The sequence below is a fragment of the Ranitomeya imitator genome, chromosome 7 (assembly GCF_032444005.1).
Source record: "Ranitomeya imitator isolate aRanImi1 chromosome 7, aRanImi1.pri, whole genome shotgun sequence".
In the NCBI taxonomy this organism is placed as follows: domain Eukaryota; kingdom Metazoa; phylum Chordata; class Amphibia; order Anura; family Dendrobatidae; genus Ranitomeya; species Ranitomeya imitator.
The window spans coordinates 20,697,503-20,724,932 of NC_091288.1; the positions used below are offsets into that span (position 1 = coordinate 20,697,503).

At 39.7% G+C, this 27,430-nt stretch overlaps 1 protein-coding gene across 1 annotated transcript in view; it reads right to left on the bottom strand.

Moving 5' to 3' along the window:
• Positions 1-27,430, bottom strand: part of LRP1B (LDL receptor related protein 1B) — a 1,659,362-nt gene that overhangs the window by 546,572 nt on the left and 1,085,360 nt on the right. The window contains exons 24-27 of the mRNA XM_069732880.1: positions 26,390-26,587; positions 20,912-21,116; positions 15,253-15,417; positions 11,025-11,269 (exon numbers count right to left, since the gene is read on the bottom strand). Of these exons, the coding sequence (XP_069588981.1) occupies positions 11,025-11,269; positions 15,253-15,417; positions 20,912-21,116; positions 26,390-26,587 (813 nt within the window). The remainder of the gene's footprint in view (positions 1-11,024; positions 11,270-15,252; positions 15,418-20,911; positions 21,117-26,389; positions 26,588-27,430) is intronic.

Sequence of the window (27,430 nt, forward strand, 5' to 3'; positions counted from 1 at the left end):
ATCATCCATCCAGTGCTCCCCAATCACACTCCTGTGCAAGTGGACTCCTATATGCCCTGCCGAGTACTGTAATGGAAATGCGCCAGGTAAGGCTAAACAGCAACCATGGCCAGTAAGTAAAGCCTGCGCATGAGCACTACAGTACTTTGCTCTACCCTTGGCAGGACAGAGAGGAGTATCTTGTGCAGGAGCGTGATTGAGGGAAGTGTGTGGATGATGTTGGGTGCATCATCCACATGAGCGCAGAAGTGGGACGGCGAACAAAAGAAGAGAGGAGATACCGGATCAAGACCAGAGATGTCCATCAGACTTGACTGCGCAAACCGTGGGTATAATAAAATATCTTTTTTGGGCTCTGCAGACCGGATTGAGACCTTTTTTAGCATGCCGTAAAAGATGCCTTAACGGCGGTGGCTGTACTTTATATGGGGAAAACCTGGTGGCCGGTTCCCTTTTAGCATGAAGGGAACTTTCTCTCAAGCATTTCATTACTCCCAGATTACTAATGCATTCGGTGAACATTGCTAAGATGAATAAGAAAAGTAAGTGACCGCTATTACTAACACCAGCTTTAACGATCCTTTCCCGCATGGAAAACATCATGGATCTGAACAGGGTCAAACTGGACTCGATTTCATCTCAATATTTTCATTTTGCATATTTATTATTCACTTGATGAAAATTTTATTTTAATATATACACATTTGGTTGAAAAAAAATATTTGTTGCTTTGGATGGTACAGATACAATAAACGTTTTTCTACATTCTCTACTATTATAACAGATCAATATGTTCTTCAGATTCAGAATCATAGGTAGAAAACATAATTACTATTTGTCCATGTGAAGCCACTTTATAATTTATTGGACCAGCAGGTATAATGATATTGGACGCTGGGTGGCCATGTTGTTGTTGAACGCTTGTCAATTTAGATTCACTATTTTTCGATGCGTTGGGACCATTGAGCCTTTTGCAACCTACAGTTTACTTTATTGTGGTTACGGCAATTTCCTTAAAATTCTAATCTCGGAATGATGGTAATTTCTGCTATTCCTGTCTCTATGTGTTTATATTTGTTTTCAAAACATCACATTATCCCATTCTAAAAAAAGACGGCTCCCGAGGAGGAATTCTTAGGGAACTTGCAAATTACTGCATTAAATATACAAAAACGTGAGCTGTCAATGTAATAGGAACTGGAGCTTAATCAGCGAGCATCATTAAAAGATCACATTTAACAAATCCTTACCATGGTATGTAGCATCTCCTATAACGTTACTTTTAGCTATATCATTAGTGACATGCAATGTTTACTGAATAGACAATTAATTTTTTCTATACTAATCCTATAATTATTTTCATTCAGGTTAAGGGTTATTCTCAACTGGGAAAATTATCATCTAGATACCTGATAAAGGAGTTGTCAGTGGTGGATTTCCCGTAAGGCCAACCAAGGCCACGGCCTTGGGCACTGCAGTCAGGGAGGCGTATATCCAGTAGAAATAACAGCCTGATATTTACAAATTTTTCAATATCATATTGAAAGGGCCATATAAAATTCTGTTGTTTGTTTTAATTTACATGAATAAATTGAGTGGTACATTTACGTTGCCCATCTCTACAGCTTGCCCTGTCTTGCTCAGTCACAGGCAAAAAGCATTTCCTATTTCTCGCTCACACACTCAGCATAAACCTATTGTTAAAAGAAAATTCCAGATTGTTGTTACACTAGTGATTCCAAGTGAATCATTACACTCATATCGTTTGACTACTATCTTTCTACTATCATCATCAATGCTGCAAAATACCTTGAAAGTGATGAAACCCAAAAATCAGGAACTCTAGCAGAAGCTGGAGGTGTACTCATCAAGCTGCGAAGGCTTGGGACAATGTTGATAGCACAGTTTTGGGGAACGGTGCTGCTCAGATTACACCTAGTGAACAAGCATGTACAAAATGAGGAAACTGATGTTTTGGAAGTTGCCGAAGTTCTCCAATCACTAGAAAAGATCGTGATAGAACTGCGAAGACAGTTTGATTTATATGAGGAAAAAGTTCTTAAAATTTCTGAAAATTATATGAGCATGATCAAAAGCGTTAAGATTCTCAGGAAACATCACTCTGAGACACGTGATGGTGAAATTCGTTTAAGCAGGCATGACAACTTTCGAATAATCAACTTTTCTAATCAACTTTTTGGAGGAGGGAGAAGAGGGCGCAGAATTATGTGCTTTAGCTTAGGGTATCGAAATGGGTAAATATGGTCCATGGAGTTGCAGATCACTAGAGATTCTGAAATGCCTTGTTAAAATGAAGTCATGACTTCAAATGCATGCCACCATTTATTATCTATGAGACTGCCAGAGATAGAAAATGAGAGGAGTGTGACCAATGACCCATTCCATCTGGTCATTTGATAACCTATTCTTGGGATCTGCAGGGATCCCAGTAGGCTGGACACCTAGTGATCAACAATAGTCACCTATCCCTTGGCTTCCCAGTGGGAATAACTCTTTAAGTCTTAAAGAAGTCCAATCAAATTGCCACTTATGAGCCTAGTCTTTCTGTATCACTTCTGTAGAAACATGATTAAGAGTGATTTCCAACTGCACAAGTTAAGTCATTGAATTATACTTTGATTACAAATTGACCATATGAACCTGAATAATAAAAAAAATGTCTGTAGATGTTAGGGGTCGAGTTCCCGCTTTTGCACAGGGGGAATCTTGGGCCGTTTCTGCTGCGGTCTCCCATTCTTCTCCTGCTGCAGTGGAACCTGCTCAGCGGAGACGTGGGTCCTTGCGTCTAGCTCAGTCTCACTCTGTGCTTAGGCTTGCTGTTGCTTCTCCAGCTTTTCCCATTACAACCAGTGCTGGGCAGCGGCGAGCAGACGTTTTTGGGACTAAGTCCTGCTTTTTCCCCTCTGAGCATGCCCAGGGTGAGATCTTCCATTGGAGATCAAGGGTCACATGCTCAGATGTTGCTGTGGTTCCCATTGGTCCTTTTTTGGAAGGTCCTGTACGTGCTGCAGCTATATAAGCTTCGCATGACCGCACGGCCACGCGCTAGTGTACTATTGTATACGTGTGTATGTTGATGAGTGCAAGTCGTCCTTTAAATAACCCACCCTATTGAATGACTGTTCGTGTAAGGTGTATGGCTGCTATCTAGTGCCCGACTATCCTCACAACGTGATACACACAAATCAGCGTCCATTGCTGTGACCACCAGTGCGGCGCCACGCGCCAGTAGTGTGCTTCCTAACCCACGTATGGGTGCTTGGTGGTGTCTGCCAGTATGGCACAGTTCGCACTTCGGTGCTCTAAAAAATATTTGACTCTTAGCTTGCGCTCTTTAGTGCGGTATTGCGATCCTGTGATTAACAGGGTTCGCTTCCGCTGCCATATAGCGCTGCCATTTACTAGCAGCAGGTTTTCACCTGCACGGTGGACTCCGGACTGCGAACGCACCTAATATTATTTCATCTTAAACTTAGTGCGTTCCGCCAGTCCTAATAGTAGATGCCTATGCTTATGCGTTTTTTTGAGTTAATCATATGAGTTCCTTATGGTCTTGTTTAATCTATGGCTGTACAACGTTGCGGAAATCACAATGTCTTGAAAGCCAAGATAAAAGTCCTGTTTATGCTTTTCTTCAATTTATGGCTTGAAGTTTTGAGGAAATCACAAAGTCTTGAAAGTCAACATATAAGTTCTTACGGCGTAGTGTTTTGCAACTCTAAGCATGCCTTGAGTGTTACAGGTTGTAAAAGCGTGCTGGAAGTTGTAACTTCATAGAAGCTGGATATCTGTGGATAGGATGTATAAAAAGATCTAGCATATGTTCTTCTGTAGGAGACTTTTATGCGCCTGTCCTGGAACTGGGCCTTGCTTCTCTCGCCCCCCCACCGTGGTCTGATAAATTCTGTTGTTCTTCTTCTTTACAGATGGTCTAGAGTGATCACATGTGATCATCCACCTGGGCCTATATAAGGCTCACCAAGACACAAACCTGTGTTGTGATATTAAGAATTTAGTGTTCCTGTGGCTTCCAGTACCTCTGCTACCTGTCTGTGGTCTCCAGGACCTCTTCTACCTGTCTGCAGTATTTCTGCTACATGGCAGCGGTCTGCAGGATGTCTTCTCTCTGCTTGTGAGTCCCAGTACCTCAGCTAGCTGTTACCAATCTCTTGTCCACCTGCAGTCTTCAGTTCTTCTGCTGCCTGTCTCATGTGTGCTTCACCTGCCTGCTGCACAAACATCCATTGGTCTGTTTGTCCACCCTGACCTAGGGCTTGAAGGATCCACCTCACCAGGTGATCCTAACAGAGACAATGACATAAGCAAATCTTCTAGAAAAGACCACTTCTCACAAATAATGCATCTCATCAATCTCCTTTGAGAAGACCAATTGAGCACAACCACGTTTCAGTGAAATTTTAGGTGGTCATCACAAAGACGTTTCACTTTACTGGTGCAGTTCTGGAAAACTCCTGTACATTTATCTTCATCTGAACCATTATAGTAGATGTCACATAAGTAATTTTTGCAGATGTTTAATGATTTTATGTAATCATAAAACTTCTACTATAACATAATAAATCTTTCTCCTCAATTAATGTGAGTTAATAAATCTGAGAATACCTAGCTGGGTCCATGTTCTTTTCAGAAGCATTTGCAATGTCTACAGATTCTCTATGGGGCTGTATCTATTGAAGCCAGTAATGAGATTACTTGCCATTACTTTCAGGCCCTATAGCAATCCCAGGCTTCGTTTTACATGCTTGATATAGAAAGCTTCATGGAATTAGAGGCAACAAAACTACATTTGCCGCACAATTAATAAGAACATTTTCGTTGGACAAGGTCTTAAATCCATTATTTATAGAAAACTTCTATATACTGTATATATCTAAAATGAAGCTTTAACTTTTCTGCAACATTTTCCGATTTACTCACTATTATATCCTACATAATAAATGAAAAGTTAAATATTTATACAAATATTCTATAGCTTTTCCCAGCCTAAATTTTATGAAAAGCTAATTTCCCGTCCCGCTATCTGAATGATCAAGTTTTGGGAAGCTTGTGTACGTTGGAGTTTTCCCTAAAATTCGAGCAATGAAAAGTCTCCCGCAAGAGCTTAACTTTTCCTTAATCGGATTACTTTATGGAACATTGCTTAGGGATATTCTTCTGGGAATATACAAATCATCCAAAATTCGTCTACACAGACATTAAATGAGAAAGACATGCTAGAAGAATTGAGCTCACAACTGGCAGAACTGGAAAATCCAAGTCAATAAAAACAATACATTTGCCAAAAAAAGTGACATATCTAGAGAAAACTGAAAAAAGTACCTTACTCAAGATCAGCTCTTAATCAAAAAGTCAAGTGATTGCACTAATGCATAACATCATATTATGATCATGATTAGTAGGCTCCAAGACATAAAGACATTATTACACTGTGGTGTGATTCATATTTGACATTATGGGGATCTACTAATCAGAATAGACTCCTGGGAAGAAACAGATGGGAGAAAGTTTTCAGTGATTTGGTCCATTCCGCTTAGTCTTGTAATGCAGTCGCTTGGCCACAGTCCTTGATGCGGTCTTGTGAAACTTGACACCGACACCCAATCGGTGCTAGCATCACTGTCTCCACCTTCGGACAAACTGAACATGAAGAGGAAGTCCTGGATCAGCTGCAGCCGGACTTCGTCTTCAAGTGCAGCTTGTCCGAAGGCGGAGACAGTGACGCTGATAGGGCGACGGGCATCATATGTCATTCCACCGCATCAGAGCCCCATGACCGTGAGTGTCTTCACCAGTGAGTATAGGCTTTATTATTTTATCGGAGCCGAACATTTAGTTTAACCCTTTGTCAGGCTGCATAATATTACAACGTTAACAGGCTGCAGAGGTACAATTGTACCTTCATATATATTTTATTGAAATTTGGCCAATATATTCTGGACCAAAACTGCAGAGATGTCACGAAATTTCAGCCCTCTACGGCTTTTCGAAAAAAAAAAGTTATTGCAATTTTAAAACGGAATAGTTACAATTGTACCTACTCAGCCGGACGAAGGTTAAGAAGGGATTGTCCTACCTGTGGACAAACCCTTTAACTCTAAATTCTATCTATCTGTCTATCTATCTAGCTATCTAGCTAGCTAGCTATCTTATATCTATCCATCCACCCATCCATCTATCTTTATCTCCATCTATTTATCATCTATCTAGACATCATCTGTTGGGAAGTTTTTCCTAAATGTGCAGACTCTTCCAAAATATGGAAGTAAGAAGAAAGATGCAAGTTTACTCTTGGCAGAGTCTTCTACCACTTGCTGTGCCACCATGACCTTACTTATCATTATTTGCTATGCAACAATAAACCATGCGGTGAAGGTCAACATAGCTAAATGCTCCTTTTTAACTTCTGCCTATTCATGAGCTACAAAGTTCTCCATGCATAAACTCCAAACACTAACTTCTCGATATGAAATGCAAAGCAAAAAGCCCATTCAGATTAAGAAAAGTCTTGTTAAAATTTTACATCTGCTTCTTTGCCCTCGCAATATACCTCACCGTCAAAGAATTTAGAGGTTTTATTTCCAGAAAGTGCCACAGAAAAATAGATCTATGGAGACCTTGTAACTCAACCCTGACCGAGGAGACTGTGGTTTTATTTCTGTATTTCATCTTCCTTTGGGTTGTGTTCTCCAGACAGAATTCTGGACGGTATTTTAGCAGGATATAAATGTTATTTTTATTGTCAATAAATGGGAGTTTAATTATTAAATATCGCTTACTAGTGAGGATTTTCTACAAAGCCACAATGTATTTTCCTTTTGTATATGAAATGAACATTAGAGCCAAGAGTAATTACAAGATACAATCACTCAACTGGGGATAATATTACAAAAGCCATAGAGTAGACCTCTGCGTAATAATAAGATGATACATAATACAGGTCTTTTAGCACAGACTTAAAAAAGTGAAAAGAAAAAGGCAAAATTATTTTCAAAATTAACCCTCCCGTACAATAAATTTAGATATTCATTGGACAATTCCAAAGTTTTCGATTCACCATTGATATTCGTAGATTTGAAGAACAGTACACCTAGTGGCCTTATTGCTTTATCCCTATTGATGTGATATATAATAGCTCATGAAATGACTATGTATTATATATTAATGACACAAATTATTTCAAAACTGTATCATAAATAATGCATGACAAAGCATGAAATATACATTTATATAGCCGCCCACAACACTCATAATATAAATTCCAGAATTTAGGTGCAAAGTTTATCTCGAACCAAACAGGCACATAGATGCTAATAGTGATGTGAAGTTAAATTTTCTTGGCTTATCCCACGATATTTATTTAGAAACCAAAATTATGTTTTTGTTATATGAAGCTTTGAATTAAAATACTAGATTCCGTATCCTGGCCATAAACTTTTATGGCAACATTCTGACTGCCGATAACCACCACTAGGGGGAGCTTAGGAGATTACTGTATACAGATTACTTATTTAGCTCTATAAATGATCAGTATGCAGTAAGCGCCCTCTAGTGGTGTGCCCTGGCCATTATAGAATGCAGTAGATAAGCCCTGAAAGGCCGTGGCTGTAATTTGTATCGGCCAAACCTGGTGACAGGTTTATATATTGTAATGAGAAAATATGTATCTGTAAACCTGCATAAATCAAAAGGACCTAAATAAATTGATAAATAGTAGTAGATGTAATATATAGTCCAAAATGAGATTATAGCTCCTTTATTTTACTCATAAAATGGCTGGAGATCACTATAAAAGGCTATCGGTCATTTTTGACCGAAGAGTACAAGTGTATATAAAATTGTGGAGCAAAAAGTAAATATAAAAAATATATATAACAATACGCATAGTAAGAACCCCTCAAATGAGGATAAGAGAATCAACCACAAGTTTCAGAACCGCATCTTGAATATTTTAAAAAATATTAAAGTTCAAAATCGGTCATTTTTGACCAAAGACAACAGCAGGGTTAATGAATCGAAGACTTAAAATTCTGGAAAAAAAAGGAGGGATCAGCATTTGCAAGACCTTCCATTACCACCATTGGTGCACAGGTATCAGTTGCTGGTTATTGGTGCCTGAGTTTCTCCAAAGAACCCTCTGAGACATAACAAGACAATTGTCTTAAACGGCACATTAAACCTGAGGGTAATCTTACCCTCTTACTGATTTTACATTTGAGCACAGGAGCTTTCAGTAGACTTTTCAATCAGCAAAACACAAAATATTGACCAATTTTACATCTTTTTTTCAATTGATACATGTAGTACAGTATTTTCCTCAAGGAGAATATGCGGAAAATATACATAACATAATGTATCAACCATGAAACCATACCGATATAATATATAACTTGAATTGCTTCCAACATATCAGCCCTGCTATTTTCTAATGTCACATATGAATCTCACACAGCCCAGTGCAAACAAAAGCTCCAAATCTACACTGCAATATTCTGTGCATACGTCCAATTGCTTTAAATTGCTCTATTTTCCTAAGCTACAGTGTGAAATTGCTCTCAGTCACAAAAGTTATTTTTTAGCGTTAGGAAATCAGTTTATGGGCATACAGCAAATGTGAAATAGAATATGCACTGAAGGAAAAGATTCTGAATTCCGTTATGACAGCTAGACCAGAAATGTAAAGAGCTACTAAATCTAAAATGCAAGTTTATTATTTTAAAGCTACAATATAATTGAAAGAATGAACACAAACCAATTGGCTACTAAAAAATCACCAGCTGCCAAAGTGATGTCTGCCATACACCAAGATATTTATGGCCAGATTTCCACAGTTCCATGGACTCTCCTGCAATGGAGGACACTTGTGGCCATATGTAGTATATAGACCATTATAGAAGCACGTCCATTATGGGTTTTTTTTAAATAAATTTGTATATATGTGCATCTAGCATAACGTGTGTGTAAGTAAAGTCACCTGCCGCTTTTTTCTCCAGTATCCAATGTTGTTCTGCTCCTTTTCTCAGTGACATCGCCGCTCTTCAGGCTCTCCGGGTCACGCTACACTCTGCATGAGCCAGATGTGTTTTTTTTAGTGCAAGTCTATAGAACGTCAAAACTGGGGTCCACAGGTTAATATTGTAAAACTTGCAGCTCACGTTTAGATCCTAGAGTAAGCCGGACAGTCTGAAAAGCAGTGACGTCACTGAGAAGAGGAGAAGAACTGTGCTGGATATCGGAAAATATGTCACTCTACAGTACATGCACATATACATAGATTTATTAAAAAAAAACCTTCATAAGATTGCTGCTTTAAGTGGCATCTATTTGCTTTAAGGTCCATCTTTTGCATGTATCCTAGTAAGCCTATAACTATGACATGCAGTCTCCAGAGCCATGATGACATTTTAGATTATATGATTGCTGCAGTCTGAATATGTATTTAGATATTAGTTTAGGGTCACTTAGTGTAGTTTGGAACTGATTTGAGTGTTTGCTACCTGAAAATTTTGGAAACTAATGCACTATATAAATAAAATGCATATATTTATAAAAGAATGCCTCATACCTGAAATATTTCATAAAAATTTGAGTAACTGTGGAAGTCGGTGGTATTTAAAAAAGGGGGACTGCTATGGGGTCAAACCATATGCCTTAATTGCCCACAAAAATATGTGGTCACCATTGCTTACTCCTTTGCTAGTATTTATGGGTTGCAGCTTTGGTGCTATTTTGTGATTTTATTTGGCAGTCCACAGATATTGTTTGTTATGTTTTTATCCAAACATCTGACCTTCATCAGACAATAGGATTGCAAAAGAAAAATATTCTAGATTTGAGGGCAGAACAAGAATGGCTGCATATATTCTATGCTTCATTATACTCTTTATGCAATCTGATTGTTTGATGAATAGCTTTTGTCTGGACAAAAATATCATGATGAATATTTGTACTTTGTCTACAAAAATGCCATGCATTAACATTGGATCTATGAGTGCCTAGTTTTCTTTTCACATTAATTTTATTTTTCATTATGATAGCAGAAAAGGAAATAATGGTGATCAGTATATGTTGGCCATTAAGGGGTATGGGTTGACACCTTTTTACCATACATCATTGACATCCACAATCGCACAAACTAACATGTAATACATTGAGTTATAAAGCATTCTGTGGTTGCAATATTTACAGATGCGTGTATTATTTAGTGCAATTAATAAATTCTGCAGGTGTCATTAATGAATGAATGCACTATCCCATAGACATCAAATTATCTGGCAAACAGTAAAAAACGAGTCAGCTCTAAAGAGGTTAATGCATCTAAAAATGAGTTTGTGTTGCTCCGTGTTGAATCATGTGTATTTGACACTAAAATAGAAGTATAAAGTGAATTAATGGCAGGTAGACAAAATAAGTGTATAATCCAAACTGTCTGCTTTAATAACCCAACATTTTTAGCTTCAAAAAATGTCAGCTTAAAAACGTATAATTACAGGGAATATAAATACACAAGCTTAGGCTCGAGAAGATTATTTCAGAAAGCAGGAGGAAAAATTAAAAAGAAAATGCGCCGCCACCAAATGTAATAAATCTTTGCTTGCACAGTCAAAGTTTTTATAAGCTTTTCTTTGGTGAAGTTGGTATTATAAAGTAAGATTTTGATTATGAATCATATTTAAGTTGATGCGTAATACAAACATGACACATTCAAAGGGTCTAAAAATGAATTATAATAACGCAAGGTAGATACAGCATTTCCGTAGCAAAATGTTGTTTTTGGCATGAACCTGCAGAGATGGCTGTTGGTTGAACAATCGGCCAAATCATTATTCAGCCAACAGCCATCTAGTGTGTATGGCAGGCTAAAAGCTTTTACATTCCGTGATGTTTAGTATTATGACCTATTTTTAAAAAAAATCATTTTTTTAACAATATAGAGCTCAGAACAGAAGAAATATATCATTTACATATATATCATATAACCTTACCTTGAGGCTGGCGACTTGGATGGTAAATTTGTATATCAAATGGCTGTGCGCTGGTTTTCTGTATAACGCTTACATTGTGACCAGTCCATTTATTTGCCTTAGACAAAGTGTTAGTTCTCCAGTCTGTCCAGTAAACATCACTGCCGTACAGGGAAACGGCAAAAGGGTGGGAAAGGTATTCATGACCCCGTAAAATTTCCCTCATGGAAGTTCCATCATAGAGAGCAGAATATATAGCATCTGACCTATATACGAAAATAGACATATCGTAAGTATTCTTCTCCCATTTCTACAAGAAACAAAAACAATTCTAAACATAAATAAGAAGAATTTATTACATATTCATTGAAGTAAATCTAAGGATTTATTTAATTTGACAATTTTTCTAATTTTATATAAAAGATTAAAAAGAAAGTTGTCAGCTTTGTACAATTATAAGCTAAACACAACATATACTTTGCTGTCACTTTTGGAAGAACCTGTTATCAACTGTTTGATTTCCCTTCATTGCCATCCCAGGAGAAGTCAAGTATTACACAATTTGGCCGGGGTCACACTCAGTGTAGGGAAATACGGTCCGTTTTTTACAGCCGTAATATGCAGAAATTATCCCAAAACAGTGATCCGTATGTATAGGTATATATATATATATATACCTATAGTATGTGTAGACATTTATTTTCTCTATTCTAATCTAACCTGTCAGTGTAATTTTACTGTACACCACACTGAATTGCCGACTTTTCTACAGAACACTGATGCGTATTTCTCGCAAGTCACACTGATGGTCCGTGTGTAATCCGTATTTTTCTTGCCCCATAGACTTTCATTGGTTGATTTTTTGCGCAATACGCTGACAAACGCAGCATGAATTTTCTACGCACGTAAAATACAGATGCGAAACATGCGGCAGATAGGAGCTGCCCCATAGAGAATCATTGGTCCGTGTGCGATGTGCACTTTTTGCGCTTCTCATATGTCCGTAAAACTCTCTAGTGTGACGCCGGCCTTTATGTGAGACTCAGTGAGTTATCTTTGCAACATGTCTATTTTGAAAATTGGCTGTCTATATTCCCAGCAACCCCTAAATTGAATAACCCCTTGTCTGAAAGTTAAAAGGCTTAAGAAAATCATGTTAAAAAGCCTAAATTCCTTCCCGTCCTGATGACTGAAGTTCTCTACTTACTGCTCTCCCTCTTACTAGACTTTCTCAAATTCATTCCATCATGAATGCAGCTGTATTTTGGTCCAGCTGCAACACTGATTTCTCCACCCTGTGCCAGTCGTTGCACTGGTTACCCATCCATTCTACAATACAATATAAACTTATCTTTCTCACCCACAAAACTTTCCACAGTTCTATAACACTCTATAGCCCCTCTCCTGTCTTTCACTCTACCTGTGCTTTCCATTCTGCAACTAATCTAAGACTAACATACTATGGTCCTCCCACTCCCGTCTCCAAGACTGCTCTCATGCTGCACCAGTTTTCTGGAATGCACTGCCCCAGACCATAGGTTAATACATAGCCCCAACATTATTAAGTGGGCTTTAAAAACGCACCTTTTTTTTTTTAGAAAGGTCTATCATTTTTATGCACTAATCTAACTCTTATACTCTTCCCCTAGAGAATATGGTCACTCTTATTAATCTCTCTTCACATCCTCCTTGTGCACAGTAGCACTTGGTAACTGTACTTAGACAGATACTGGCTGATGATGGATCATGCAGCTTTAGATGAAAAGATGAATATTATAATGATGGCTGGACCATACAAGACCTCACATGAAAAGAACCTTTAACCTTTTTGTATTCAGTCCCCACCATTTCCTTATAGATTTTAGGCTTACGATCAGGGCCCTGACTCTTCCTACTGTTGAATTATGTGTCACTCGGTAATTGTTGAAGTAAATATGATGGCGCTATATAAAAACATTAATTATTATTATTAATAAATGTAAAGACCAATCCAAGATGCCCATATTGCAATAATTAGTTCAATCACTAAATTAGCATCATTCATTATAGAAGGTAGTGCGTGTGTATTGTGTATAGCTTGTCAGAGCTATAAATGTGTTGAAAGAAGTTGTCAACTCTTCTCGGAGTATATATAATATTTGCGACCCCTATAAGGAATTAAATGCCTAAGAACCTTTTCACCTATTTTGTTAAATATCATTACTGTTGCAGTATAGTTGGTCCTAATGTCGATACTGAGTTTAATTGCCCATAAAATCTGTCTGTATTAAGCAGAATTTTGTTCTGTTAAAATGTGGTGGAGAGTCTCTAACACTTTCAACGGTGATGTGCCGGCAGAGAAAAAGATAGGTTGGAGATACTTAGGTCATCTTGAGAGTTAAAAATATGTGTTACAAAGATTGGTTCAGGCATAAGATAAAGTAATAAAGGCCAAAGATTATCCAAAAGCTGCTCTTACACCTTATTACTACTTTTCAGTATTAGTTAAGCCGCATAAAAACTGTCAAATCTGCATTTATGGAGATCCTGAATACCTGAAAGGGCTTTTTCAGGATTTTTTATTTATTTCACAGGTTCCCACTGGATAAAAATTACAAGTGTAGCTTTACTTACCCTCCGTTGCTTCAGCATCTTCTACTCTTCCCAGCTGCCCCCGGTCTTTTTTGACAGGCTGCAGTGATGCCATCACATTAACAGCGCTGCAGCCAAACACTGACCTCTGGGGCTCTGCCAAGTGATTGGCTTCAGCTCTTTCGCGATGACATCACTGCTGAAACTGGTCAATATAGACCGGAGACAGAAGATTTGGATCTGGAGCAAGAAAGGGTAGGTAAAACATCATTTACTACTGTCACCAAGTGGGAGCCTATGAAATACAGCATTTTTAGTAATTCCTAGAAAAATATCTAAAACTAATAGTGATTATAAATAAATATACTGAAGTCCAATTGATATACCCTGAACAGCCAGTTCTACCTGCTCCAAAATACGCTATGTAAGATATAAATATAGGTGGTAAGGCTGTCATATAAGGAAACTAATTGTCAAGATCCTGGAAACACTCACTGACCCTTGTGGCATGATGTACAGTAAATAGGCTATCTGACTGTCTGCCCTTTGGTAAACAGTTGCCATTAAGGAATATACTGGGTTTTCCATGATGCTTAGGTCAGCCATACACTCCAAATTTCCAACCACAGGTATAAGTGGAACCAAGGTGTGCCGTGAAACATTTGTCATGCTATTATTAAACCAACCTGATAGGATAGGGTAAAGCGTCCTCAAGTATACCAGGAGCCAGAGTGCACAAAGGAAACTTTCCCTGCATCATTAAACCACTTCCAACAGCCTAAACAGATGCAGTCATTCATCCACGAGTATCATAGAAACTAAGCTGTGACATGGAAACATTGCCCACACCACCATTACTCCACCAATCTCACAGGAAGTGATCACCCATCCACAGGCATCAAGGACCCAGTAAGTGCCATGAAAATATTTCCCAAACCTTCACTCCACTAGAATGACAGGAGATGGTCATCCAGCCACAGATATCGTAGAAATCAGGGTGTGCCAAACCAAAAACATTGCCCACATCAAAACTTCATCTCCAGCAGCCTGACAGAAAATGTTCATTCATCCACAGAAGTCAAGATGTGTCATCAAAACATTGCCCACCCCATTACTCTACCAGCCTGACAGGAAGTGTCATCCATCCACAGGTATCACAGAAGCCTGGGTATGCCATGAAAACATTGCCCACACCATTAATCCACCGCCAACAGCCTGACAGGAAATGGTCCTCCATCCACCGGTAACATAGAAGCCAGGTTGTACCAAGAATACAACCTGACTGGAAGGGTTCATTGATTCATGCTGGTTATGCCAAATTCTGACCTTTCTATTATCATTGTACAACTGAAATCTGGATTCATCTGACCAATGGTTTTGCAGCAGTATACTGCATGCTCCATCTTATGAAAAATAGCATCACAGCTATCCATAGGTTGTATATGATATTGGAGTTCTGCCGCATTCAGTGAAAATAAGTCCCAATACCAGATATATCCAACTGATAGGGATTTCTCAAACTCTTTGAAGAAAGTTCCATATTTTTCCAATGTTGGACAACCTTTTTTAGTTTCTTTGCAACCCTAACTTCAACTTAAAATGTAAAAAGTCTGATTTCTAACGTGTCTATTAGTTTTCCATATTTTTACCACAAATATAAGCCCATGAGGAGTTTTACCTGGCATCTGTCCAAACGATCCTTCTTTCAAAGTGATCTACAGTGAGACCATTGGGCCACGCTCCACTTTCCATATCTTTGTAAATAATCTTTCTCCCAGCTCCACTCATCGACACCGACTCAATACGTGGAAAAGTGGCATCCCAATCCGTCCAAAACAGTATACTGCATGAAAAAGAGAGAAGCGTGAATAGTTATAGAGACAAACCAGATCTGAGAACCTGTCTTCTGGTAATATATAACCCATGTATGACAGACGGCCATTGACACTCCGTGACTCTTGAACCCAGCAGATAAATCATTTTACTTATCTAATAGAGGCACACCGCATCCTGCCCTATACAGCCGAGATATCATTTCAAGCTCCGGAGGCAAAAACATATTTCTTCACGTCTCTTTCACTTTGAGCTATTGTAGGGATTTCCAATAAATAAAAATAAAGTAATTCCCAGATGCAGATTCTTTGTCTTACCGTACCAAATACAATATATCATGAGTATCACTAGATTTCTTATTATGCGTTATATACTTTAGCTTTAGGTATTCAATATTGTGTGTCGCCAATAATAGCGGTAAGGATGAAAATAGCAAAGCAGGTGATGCGTTTCTGTTTCAGTGGTAGAAGCTTAAAAAAAGTAATTAAATAAAACTTGATTGAAAAACAAGTTTAAACTTGTATGTATCTATCCATCTACGGTATCTATCTCATATCCATGCACTGTATCAATCAGAGTTGGGGCAAATCGATTCAAAGGACACCGTCCATTGTCCACATCGGTAATATGTAGCTGCTGGGTGGGGCCCTAAGAAATGCCTCTGACGTGATGGTCCTTCTTTTGCAATGATGGGTCCTGATAATTAATTAGCGTCAATTCCAGTATCTATCTAATTATCTATCTGTCTCATATCATCTATTTCTTCTATATCTACCATATCTATCTAAAAAGGAAAAAGCAAAGCCCCACCAGCTACATATCTAATAAGCAAAAGGGGCACACATCTTCCCAAGCAATAGCCCAATGGGAATTCTGCTTCCATTGTTTGCATCTATCTATCTATCTATCTATCTATCTATCCTTTTGAAGTTTATGTCCATCATCACAACTACTATTCTAGTGCATCTAAAATTAAAACTAAAATAATCAAACTACAAATGGTCTTGATTAAATACTTTCTATGCGCACAGCTCATATCCAGACATATTTATCTCAAGGTAACAGACTACAAACCAACTCAGAGTGCATATTAGCAACATCTAGGAGACACTTGGATGAATGTAACTTCAGGATCAGAGTTTGTTTGCAGCCTTTTATCCTGGATCTGCACAGCCAAAATCACTTGAATAAAGTTGAGTTGTAGTACCATAGATAGAAAGGAATGGCACCAGGTTTTATGGGCTAAGCCAAATTCGCTTGGATGGAGCTGAGGTGCAGTGTGGACATGGACTATAGACAGGAGAGGCACCATGGTCTACGGGCTAAGCCAAATTCACTTGGATGGAGCTGAGGTGCAGTGTGGACATGGACTATAGACAGGAGAGGCACCATGGTCTATGGGCTAAGCCAAATTCACTTGGATGGAGCTGAGGTGCAGTTTGGAAGTGGACTATAGACAGGAGAGGAACCATGGTCCATGGGCTAAGCCAAATTCACTTGGATAGAGCTGAGGTGCAGTATGGACATGGAATATAGACAGGAGAGGCACTATGGTCTACGGGCTAAGCCAAATTCACTTGGATGGAGCGGAGGTGCAGTGTGGACATGGACTATAGACAGGAGAGGCACCATGGTCCATGGGCTAAGCCAATTTCACTTGGATAGAGCTGAACTACAGTGCCAGACACAATCTTGGACAAGAGTTGAGCCCTCCACACACATTCGATAGGTGTCAGCTGAAAGATCATTTAGCCAAAAGCTATTTCTCCAATTTCTTTCTCTACATACCAGAATTTTTGGCTTTTCCGAGCGCCCCTGAGTTCTTTAATAAAGGGTCGCTAACAATCTAAGTAATATCCCAAATAACAACAGCATTAGTCTTTGGAAATCCAAAGTGTCAGATCCTTCTGTTCCCAGATATCATTTGTCTGGGGAGAATCGGGAGGCCTCCATACATGCTAGACTGTCAGTCATATCTAATGTATATTGGGGAGGTTTTAGGGATGTTTATGGGGACAAAGAAGCAAATAATTATTTTTTTTAGTCTCTTACAAAAGTCCCATGGTATTTCATCATGGGTCTCCCAGTTCCCGCAGATCACCATTGACCTGACATACCACAAATGAGATGTAATTAATAAACAAGGAATATGACAATCCGTCTCAGCGGAGCTGAACTCACAAGAGTGATAAATTCAACTTCTGTAAAGCAAACTAAAGTTCCATTAGGATCAGCTGAGCTATTGAGCAGCATTATCAAAATGATTTTCTTCAAACAGGGAATATCTAAAATGTTAGACTGAAAAGGTCAAGTACCACTTAATGTAAATGTCAGACAGAATGAGGAGATGTAATAACTCCTGTTCCTTATGAAGCATTAGAATGACGATGACCTCAGCTGGAAAAACGGGGGCTTTATTAGAACCCCCTGCATATGAAAATTAAGCAATGATAGGACTCTTATCACTGCACCTGCTGCTGATTTTCACCTCATTCCATTATGGGATCAGAATGGAGTTTGTTTATTTCTCATTAATGAAGGCAATGTGTAGTTACATAATGTTAGGTATGAATCCAATAATAGGGGTTTAAATACAGAAGAGACAAAACAATGACCTTCTCGGGAGAATCAAAAGTATATTATTGAATATTATATTAGAGATTTGCCTATGTAATATTGTCCTTAAATACTCTGATTTAGATGTGATTTTATTAAGAAAGTACTAAAGGATATGAGCATATTCAGAAACAAGCTTTTTTTCATAAATGCAAGTATTTGGGGCTAACAAATATTTTTACTATTGGGTTTCATTAAAAAAAAATTTACTATTTGAGGAGAATCCTTCAGTGAACTCGTTCTGGAGTAGAGTTTGTAACTCTCTTACCTGTCATTTCTCAGAGCACCTCTCTGCCGATTTATGATTACATAAAAGCCCAGCTAAACTTTGATGTGGTCTGTGGTCATAAATAAGCAAATAGGAGCTCAGAAAAAAAATCATATGCAAATAGAAGAGCGAATCCTCTAAAATTCAATTCTACAGATCCGCTCAAATTTTGCAAGGAAATTTGATTTGCATCGAATACATTTTCTGCAAATCAAATGTGCTTTATTATGCTCTGAGGTCATTCCAGACCAAAACCATAATAAACTATTACCGGTAATTATTTACCCCTTATGCTGGCAAGCCATGCTGCCTCTCTCTACTTTGAACCAGTTTTCAGGCTTCTGGTTTTGATGCAACAGGCTTTATGATGTTGATGGCAAGACACATCACAGAGCGACATCCTGACTATTTGAGGTCTGGTGAATTGTGAAAGGTCCAAAGATGTTGGGATGGGGCAGATGTAACCAGATATGATGCCTGTAGACATGAACAGAGAAGTGCTGTTCTGAACTCACAAATTCTAGGAATTTCTAAACAACTTTGACTTGTTTAGAATCGATTTGCTCATGTAGAGTTACAAATTTGCCAATGCTAGGAGGATGGTCTGGTTCAGTTAATACAGTAAGTGGGTCAAAGCCCAAGGATGACCCATCATCATAGACTAGTCATCTCATGGTGAAGTTATAGGTTCAGCAAATCTGAAGTCAGGTAACCTATTACCTGCCCACTAGTAGATGGGGTACAGATGTAACACACACATGGAGCTGCCCTATATTTAATGGATGAAGCAGGACCTGCAAAATGTCTGGGGTGCCACTATGTGGATGAAAACACTTCTAGAGTGCTGAATTCTGAGGCCAACCATGAAGAGATTGATTGCCCTCTAGAGTGGAAGAGCAGCGATGTGTGTAGCCCTAAAACTCAAGCAAGTATCACGAAAGCCTAAGCCTTATCCTTGGACAAATACCACACCACCATCCAGTGCTTCTGCTGCTGATGATTATGTTTTAAGCCTATGCCTCTGTAAACTGTAGAAGTTTTCCATTGAAAATCAGGGGCACACTAGGCAGCATCAGGAGTACACCAGACAACATCAAACAGGGGATAAATGCAGCTCAGTTTTAGCCATGTCTATATCACTAGAAGCATGCAGAAGCAATGGCTAACACCATCTTGGGCAGTGGGCTCTGCATGATAAAATATCACAAGCATTGCATACTGCCCATTACTCTCTGACAAGAAAGATTCTGACATAATCATGAATATTAATGTTATGGGAATTGTAAAGATCAACTGCTAATAACAGGACGATTGGGTCAAAACCTAGAAAAAAATAGCAAAAACTTGGCTTCAAACAAACAAGTTTGAGTCAGGAATCCAGATTCCGATCCTTTATTGAAGACGGACTAACATGGCTATGGTTCAAGGTTTTAATACTCAAAATGTGTAAGCACTATAGATTCTTTTAACATGTGCTCATTCTGTTATATTGGTGCTGGAGAACATTCCATTTTTAATCATTTAGAGCTATTTGTCCGGACACCAGACCAGTGCATACTCTGTGCACCACATCCAGACCACATTTGAAGCTTGAGTGGTGAGCTGAACTAACCCACTTTCTAATATGTATTTGCAAAATGGAACATTACAAGAGTTGATTGATACAGAATAATCTATTGTCATGATCCTGTTCTGAGGTTGTGTTCAGCTGTCTTGTCTCTGGACTGGTCATGTGGGAGTTAATCCTCTCTGCCTCACTTTGAAACCTGCTGAGCTATTTAAGTCCTCTGCAGCCTGTGGGCCAGTGTCAGCTATAGTTCATGCTGCACTTTTTGAGCTCCTGACCTGATCCCTGTAATAGTGTTCCTGTTTGCCTCTGACTGCCTGCATCCGTTTATGACTTGCTCTGACCTCTGGCTTGTACCCCGACTCTGTCTTACGTCTCACGTTTTGGTTACCATGTTCCCGGTAGGTTCTGACGTCTTGCTTGTCCCCGACTATTCTCTGCTCGCCTCTTCTGTACCGCGCTGCTATCTCTGTGTATGACCTTGGCTTGTTTCACGTCTCTTTCATTACCTCTGACACCTGTGTTGTTATTCAGTGTTGCTGCGCTGTGTGTACAACCTTTTTCTCTTAACCAACACCTCCTGGTGGAGGTTGCTCTATACTGCACTGCAGCAGCACATTATATCTATGATATGAGTTATTAGTCGTACAAACCTGTTTTATCCTTATCCATTATTCTAAGGTTTTCACGTTCAGGTCCCATTCAGTCATTGTCATGACCTATCCTAAAACCTGTGCACTGACTACAAGTTCTCAACTATGTCCTTCATGTCCTTCAGACTTTCAATGATTTTCCGTGCAAAATCCTTGACAGGTCATAATAGTTGCATCATGAGATCTGGGCTTTCAGGTTACAGAATTAACCAGCATGAAGATCCTAGCAGATCTCTGGATGACTGAGCACCAAGTAAGTTACACTTCATGGGTGGAGTGGGAAACACAACTCTAGGCAAGCTTCTGCCCGGAAAGGCGTAACTCAGTACATACAAACAAACAGATTGCTAAATATCTCGTAAACTAAAGGCAATTAAAAAAAATCAAGTTATTGATTTACCCATATCTTGGATCCAAAGCGATGGCTCGGGGGTGTTCCATTCCACCGGCTATCAACGTCGCTCTCATTTTGCCATCCAATTTAGCAACTTCGATTTGGTCCAAATTGCTATCTATCCAATACATGTTCCCAGCTATCCAGTCTATCGCTAAGCCCTCAGGTGTGGCCAGACCGTGCTGAATGACTACTTCAATTCCACTTACACCTAGAAAAAGAGGAGAAAGATTTTACCATCATTGGTTTAGCACAGAGATATGCGAGCAGTTATTAGCGGCTTCATTCACGCCCATCATTTCAACATTTAATTGCCGTGGAAATCACCAGCAGTCAGGATGAAAAGAGGATCTGAAGTTACTTTGTTTGTGAAGCTTAGAACGAGATCGTCGATTAATTGGAGCAGAAAACGTATCCTTCAGCTTATATTATCAATCATTCATTCATCCAATCAATCATCAATTCATATGTTAACTTTCAAGCAATTTTTCTATTTTTCAGCTATACATTTCCAAGTGTCACAAGTTTTTTATTGTTCCCTTCCATAGAGCCGTATGGAGGACGCATAAAGCCCGATTTTGGGGGGGAATGAACTGTAGTTTTGAAAGTTTTCAATGGCATTAATTAACTGTACTTAATGAGACTGAAAATGGGTAAATAGAGTAAAAAAATATTCTGCCAACGCAGGTTTGTTTTCATAGTCTTCAATATGTGATGGGCCAAATTATTTTTCTTTTTCATGTTTTACTACTTTCAAAGAGTATTTTCAGAGGCAAGCTGTGTTTTTTTCAGGTGCATGTGCATTTTTGGAGGAAGCGAGGTAACTTTTTTTTTTTTTTATAATCCATTAATTCTGTATAAAACAGTGTGATATTTTAATAGCAAATATGTTTACTTAACAGATTTTTTTTATTTCCAGAATGGAAAAGAGTCTTGATCGATTTTTTTTTGTTTTTTTATACTTTTACAAATTCTTGAAAACTTTTTTTCATTTTGTTTTTATTTACTCCAACTAAAATCTGTTGTTTTTTTCCTGTAAAGTAAGAACCTCCGTATTACGGTATATTATTATTTTGGTATTCTCGGCAATTACTAGGAGTACAAAGATGGCAGACACTATAATTTAAGTAATCCCCAATGATGGAATGTTTTTGAAACCTAATGTTGAACAATAAAAAAAAAAAAAAAAAAATGTAATCCCGTTTACATGAATATTTTTATGTTGCTATCATCTATTTCATTGCTCTAAGGAAAATTACTATAATTTTCCCTCCTGCTGATCAAAAAAGGTCAAACCTTGGATACCATTTCTTTTTTTTCCTAAATAGATTTAGGATTTTGATTGATCTCTTATCGTTACACATCTTTATGTCAGTTGATGCGGAATGTGCTATAAATAAGAAGAAGACAAGGATTGTGCATGAATATAACTGTTAGCTTTATAGAATTTTAAGTGGGGGGGTTTCTTGAAATCTAAGGACTTCACAGGCTTTTAATCTCCGCTTTGTGGAGTATATGAAATAAGAAAACGTGTATTACCATTCGCTATACTCAGATATGTATCTTTGAAGAAATGAAATTAGAGGCAAATATATGTGGGTTTTTTTCTTATTCCAATCAAAATTAGAAAAAAATTATGAGCATGAAAGATAATTTGCACTATAAAAGAAAAAATAATAATTGACGTGTTTTGAAGTTCTTAATTCATATTTGAGGCTTAATTTCTAGTTTTAACCAGATTTTACTGTATAAATATATAAAATGCGTAGAGTAACTTTACAAAGGTTTTGGTTTGCTTTGTTTTTTTTTTTTATTTAGCAATCGTGTCTGCAAGTTGTAATTGGAGCTAAGGACACTCAGAACTAAAAATCAAGACACCGGCCTAATGGGAAGACCTAAAATAAACACGAATGCAACTAAAATTGTTATTGCTCCATTTTTCCACCATGAATTGTATCTATGTGGACGTATATGTTTCCACGTTCCAGGCAACCATGCAAAATCTGATCATCATGTATTAATCCAAATCTTTTCTCCTCTTTTTCTTAAAGGGAGCTTATCAGGTGATTCATGGTGTCCAAACTATCAAGAAACACTGCACAGAACAGGTTTCCACTTTTTCCAGAGTCCAGTAGTGGCAGATTTACACCACTTCATCCGACTCTCGGCATTGGGCATGATGATGTAAGGTTGCATGCAACTGCCCGGCCATGAAGCTCCCGGCAGGGGCGCAGTGTTTGTGCTGATGTTAATAAAAGAGGGGGTCTGGACTCTGCAGTTAAGGAGTCAGCAGAGCGGTGAAGACTTTTCTGACCTCTTCTCCTCAGCACTTGACCCCCCACTCTGTAAAACTGCGGAGTCTCCATTTCAAGGCTGAGCTGCTGCGGTTCCTTCCACTTCTCAATAACAGCATTCACATGTGATGGGGAAAGATGCAGGAGGAAGAAATGTCATGGACGGACTTGTTTCCCCGGAGGCTTCTATTACAGGACCATGCTGGTATCAGGGAGATCTGCACCGCCGGACGTTCTGTCACATGTTAGTAAAGGCTGACGGAATGGTGAGGGGAGGGAAGAAACTATATACTGGGGACAATGGGGCTGGCTGTTATACAATGGAGGCAATGGGGCTGGATGTTATACACTGGGGGCAATGGGGCTGGATGCTATACACTGGGGGACATGGGGCTGGATTTTATACACTGGGAGCAATGGGGCTGGATGTTATACAATGGAGGCAATGGGGCTGGATGTTATACACTGGGAGCAATGGGGCTGGATGTTATACACTGGGGGCAATGGGGCTGGATTTTATACACTGGGAGCAATGGGGCTGGATGTTATACAATGGAGGCAATGGGGCTGGATATTATACACTGGGAGCAATGGGGCTGGATGTTATACAATGGAGGCAATGGGGCTGGATGTTATACACTGGGAGCAATGGGGCTGGATGTTATACACTGGGGGCAATGGGGCTGGATTTTATACACTGGGAGCAATGGGGCTGGATGTTATACACTGGGGACAATGGGGCTGGATGTTATACAATGGAGGCAATGGGGCTGGATGTTATACACTGGGGGCAATGGGGCTGGATGTTATACACTGGGGGAAATGGGTCTGGATGTTATACACTGGGAGCAATGGGGCTGGATGTTATACAATGGAGGCAATGGGGCTGGATGTTATACACTGGGGACAATGGGGCTGGATGTTATACACTGGGGACAATGGGGCTGGATGTTATACACTGGGAGCAATGGGGCTGGATGTTATACACTGGGGGCAATGGGGCTGGATGTTATACACTGGGGGCAATGGGGCTGGATGTTATACACTGGGGGAAATGGGTCTGGATTTTATACACTGGGAGCAATGGGGCTGGATGTTATACACTGGGGGCAATGGGGCTGGATGCTAAACACTGGGGGAAATGGGGCTGGATTTTATACACTGGGAGCAATGGGGCTGGATGTTGTACACTGGGGGCAATGAGGCTGGATGTTATACACTGGGAGCAATGGGGCTGGATGTTATACACTGGGGGCAATGGGGCTGGATTTTATACACTGGGAGCAATGGGGCTGGATGTTATACAATGGAGGCAATGGGGCTGGATTTTATACACTGGGGAAATGGGTCTGGATTTTATACACTGGGAGCAATGGGGCTGGATGTTATACACTGGGAGCACTGGGGCTGGATTTTATACACTGGGGGCAATGGGGCTGGATGTTATACACTGGGAGCAATGGGGCTGGATGTTATACACTGGGGGCAATGGGGCTGGATGTTATACACTGGGGGAAATGGGGCTGGATGTTATACACTGGGAGCAATGGGGCTGGATGTTATACAATGGAGGCAATGGGGCTGGATGTTATACACTGGGGCAATGGGGCTGGATGTTATACACTGGGGCAATGGGGCTGGATTTTATACACTGGGGGCAATGGGGCTGGATGTTATACAATGAAGGTAATGGGGCTGGATGTTATACACTGGGTACAATAGGGCCGGATGTTATACACTGGGGGCAATGGGGCTGGATGTTATACACTGGGGGCAATGGGGCTGGATGTTATACACTGGGGGCAATGGGGCTGGATTCTATACACTGGGGCAATGGGGCTGGATTCTATACACTGGGGCAATGGGGCTGGATGTTATACACTGTGGGAAATGGGGCTGGATGTTATACACTGGGGGCAATGGGGCTGGATTCTATACACTGGGGCAATGGGGCTGGATTCTATACACTGGGAGCAATGGGGCTGGATGTTATACACTGGGGGCAATGGGGCTGGATTCTATACACTGGGGCAATGGGGCTGGATTCTATACACTGGGGCAATGGGGCTGGATGTTATACACTGTGGGAAATGGGGCTGGATTTTATACACTGGGAGCAATGGGGCTGGATGTTATACAATGGAGGCAATGGGGCTGGATGTTATACACTGGGGCAATGGGGCTGGATTTTATACACTGGGGCAATGGGGCTGGATTTTATACACTGGGGGCAATGGGGCTGGATGTTATACAATGAAGGTAATGGGGCTGGATGTTATACACTGGGGCAATGGGGCTGGATTTTATACACTGGGGGCAATGGGGCTGGATGTTATACAATGGAGGCAATGGGGCTGGATGTTATACACTGGGGCAATGGGACTGGATGTTATACACTGGGGGCAATGGGGCTCGATGTTATACACTGGGGCAATGGGGCTGGATGTTATACACTGGGGCAATGGGGCTGGATGTTATACACTGGAGCAATGGGGCTGGATGTTATACACTGGGGCAATGGGGCTGGATGTTATACACTGGGGGCAATGGGGCTGGATTCTATACACTGGGGCAATGGGGCTGGATGTTATACACTGGGGCAATGGGGCTGGATGTTATACACTGGGGCAATGGGGCTGGATGTTATACACTGGGGGCAATGGGGCTGGATGTTATACACTGGGGCAATGGGGCTGGATTCTATACACTGGGGGCAATGGGGCTGGATGTTATACACTGGGGGCAATGGGGCTGGATGTTATACACTGGGGGCAATGGGGCTGGATGTTATACACTGGGGCAATGGGGCTGGATTCTATACACTGGGGCAATGGGGCTGGATGTTATACACTGGGGGCAATGGGGCTGGATGTTATACACTGGGGGCAATGGGGCTGGATGGTATTGACTGGGGGCAATGGGGCTGAATGAAAAACCTGTAGTCACTGCTGAAGATCGGAGTCCTAATACTTTTCTACATATAGTGTAGCACCGTTATAAATGGTATATTATGTTTTGTATTATCTTCTTTCTTCTTTATAATCCTACAAACACACAAATATAAACCCCCCAAATACAACCTGATCAATCCTTTGCTCACACTTAAAGCCCATTACTGACTTGAATGCGTATTAGTGACTTTCCAAGTGTTGTGATTTCCAGGAATATTGATTTCCCCGTGTGTACTTACCTGATGTCTCTGATAATCGACCTCTATATATTTTATCCTCCACAACATCAGTCCAGTAAAGCAAGCTTTGATTAAAATGAAAATCCAACGCAATCGTGTTTCTTAAACCAGGCACTAATAGGCTGTAATCCCTTTTATGAAGGTCGATCCGTCTAATCTCGTGACGGATGGAAAAAATGATGAAAGCCTCGAATGTTTCTAAAATGAAATTAAGCACATTATTAGTAATAAGTTAATTAAAACTAGAGCTAATGACTATGAAGATGGAAATGGTAATTTGAAGACTATTTGCATATAACATGTACAGATTGGGTCGTAGCAAACTACAGCTCTAACAAAAATTAAGAGACCACCACATCAAATCCGTGCCATGGGTGGCCCAATCTCCAGACCTGAACCCCATTGAAAACCTCTGGAATGGATGATGATAGGATGAGGATGATGGATAGTCACAAGCCATCAAACAAAGAAGAACTGCTTACATTTTTGCGCCAGAAGCAGTGTGAAAGCATGCCAAGACGCATGAAAGCTGTGATTAAAACTCATGGTTATTCCACAAAATATTGATTTCTGAACTCTTCCTGAGTTAAAACATTAGTATTGCTGTTTCTAAATGATTATGAACTTGTTTTCTTAGCATTATTTGAGGTCTGAAAGCGCTGTGTTTTCTTTTTCTGTTGACCATTTCTCCTTTTCAGAAAAAAACCCAAAATGTATTCCATGGAACTTTGGAGACATGTTGTCAGAAGTTTATAGAATAAAAGAATAATTTACATTTTACTCAAAAATATATTTATAAAGAGAAAAATCCAACAAACTGAACAGTTTGCAGTAGTCTCTTAATTTTTGCCAGAGCTGTATATAACAGGAATGAATAACTCCTGAGATACATTTACGGAATAGCTCAATTTTAACGCAATGAATAATGCATGGATTAAGTGTCGGCAGAGCGTCTTGTTGGCTTCTTTTCTAGTGGTAGCATTCCCTCCCGCATTCTGGTGTTTGAGGCACCAAATTCCGTAAGTTGACCAACATATTATA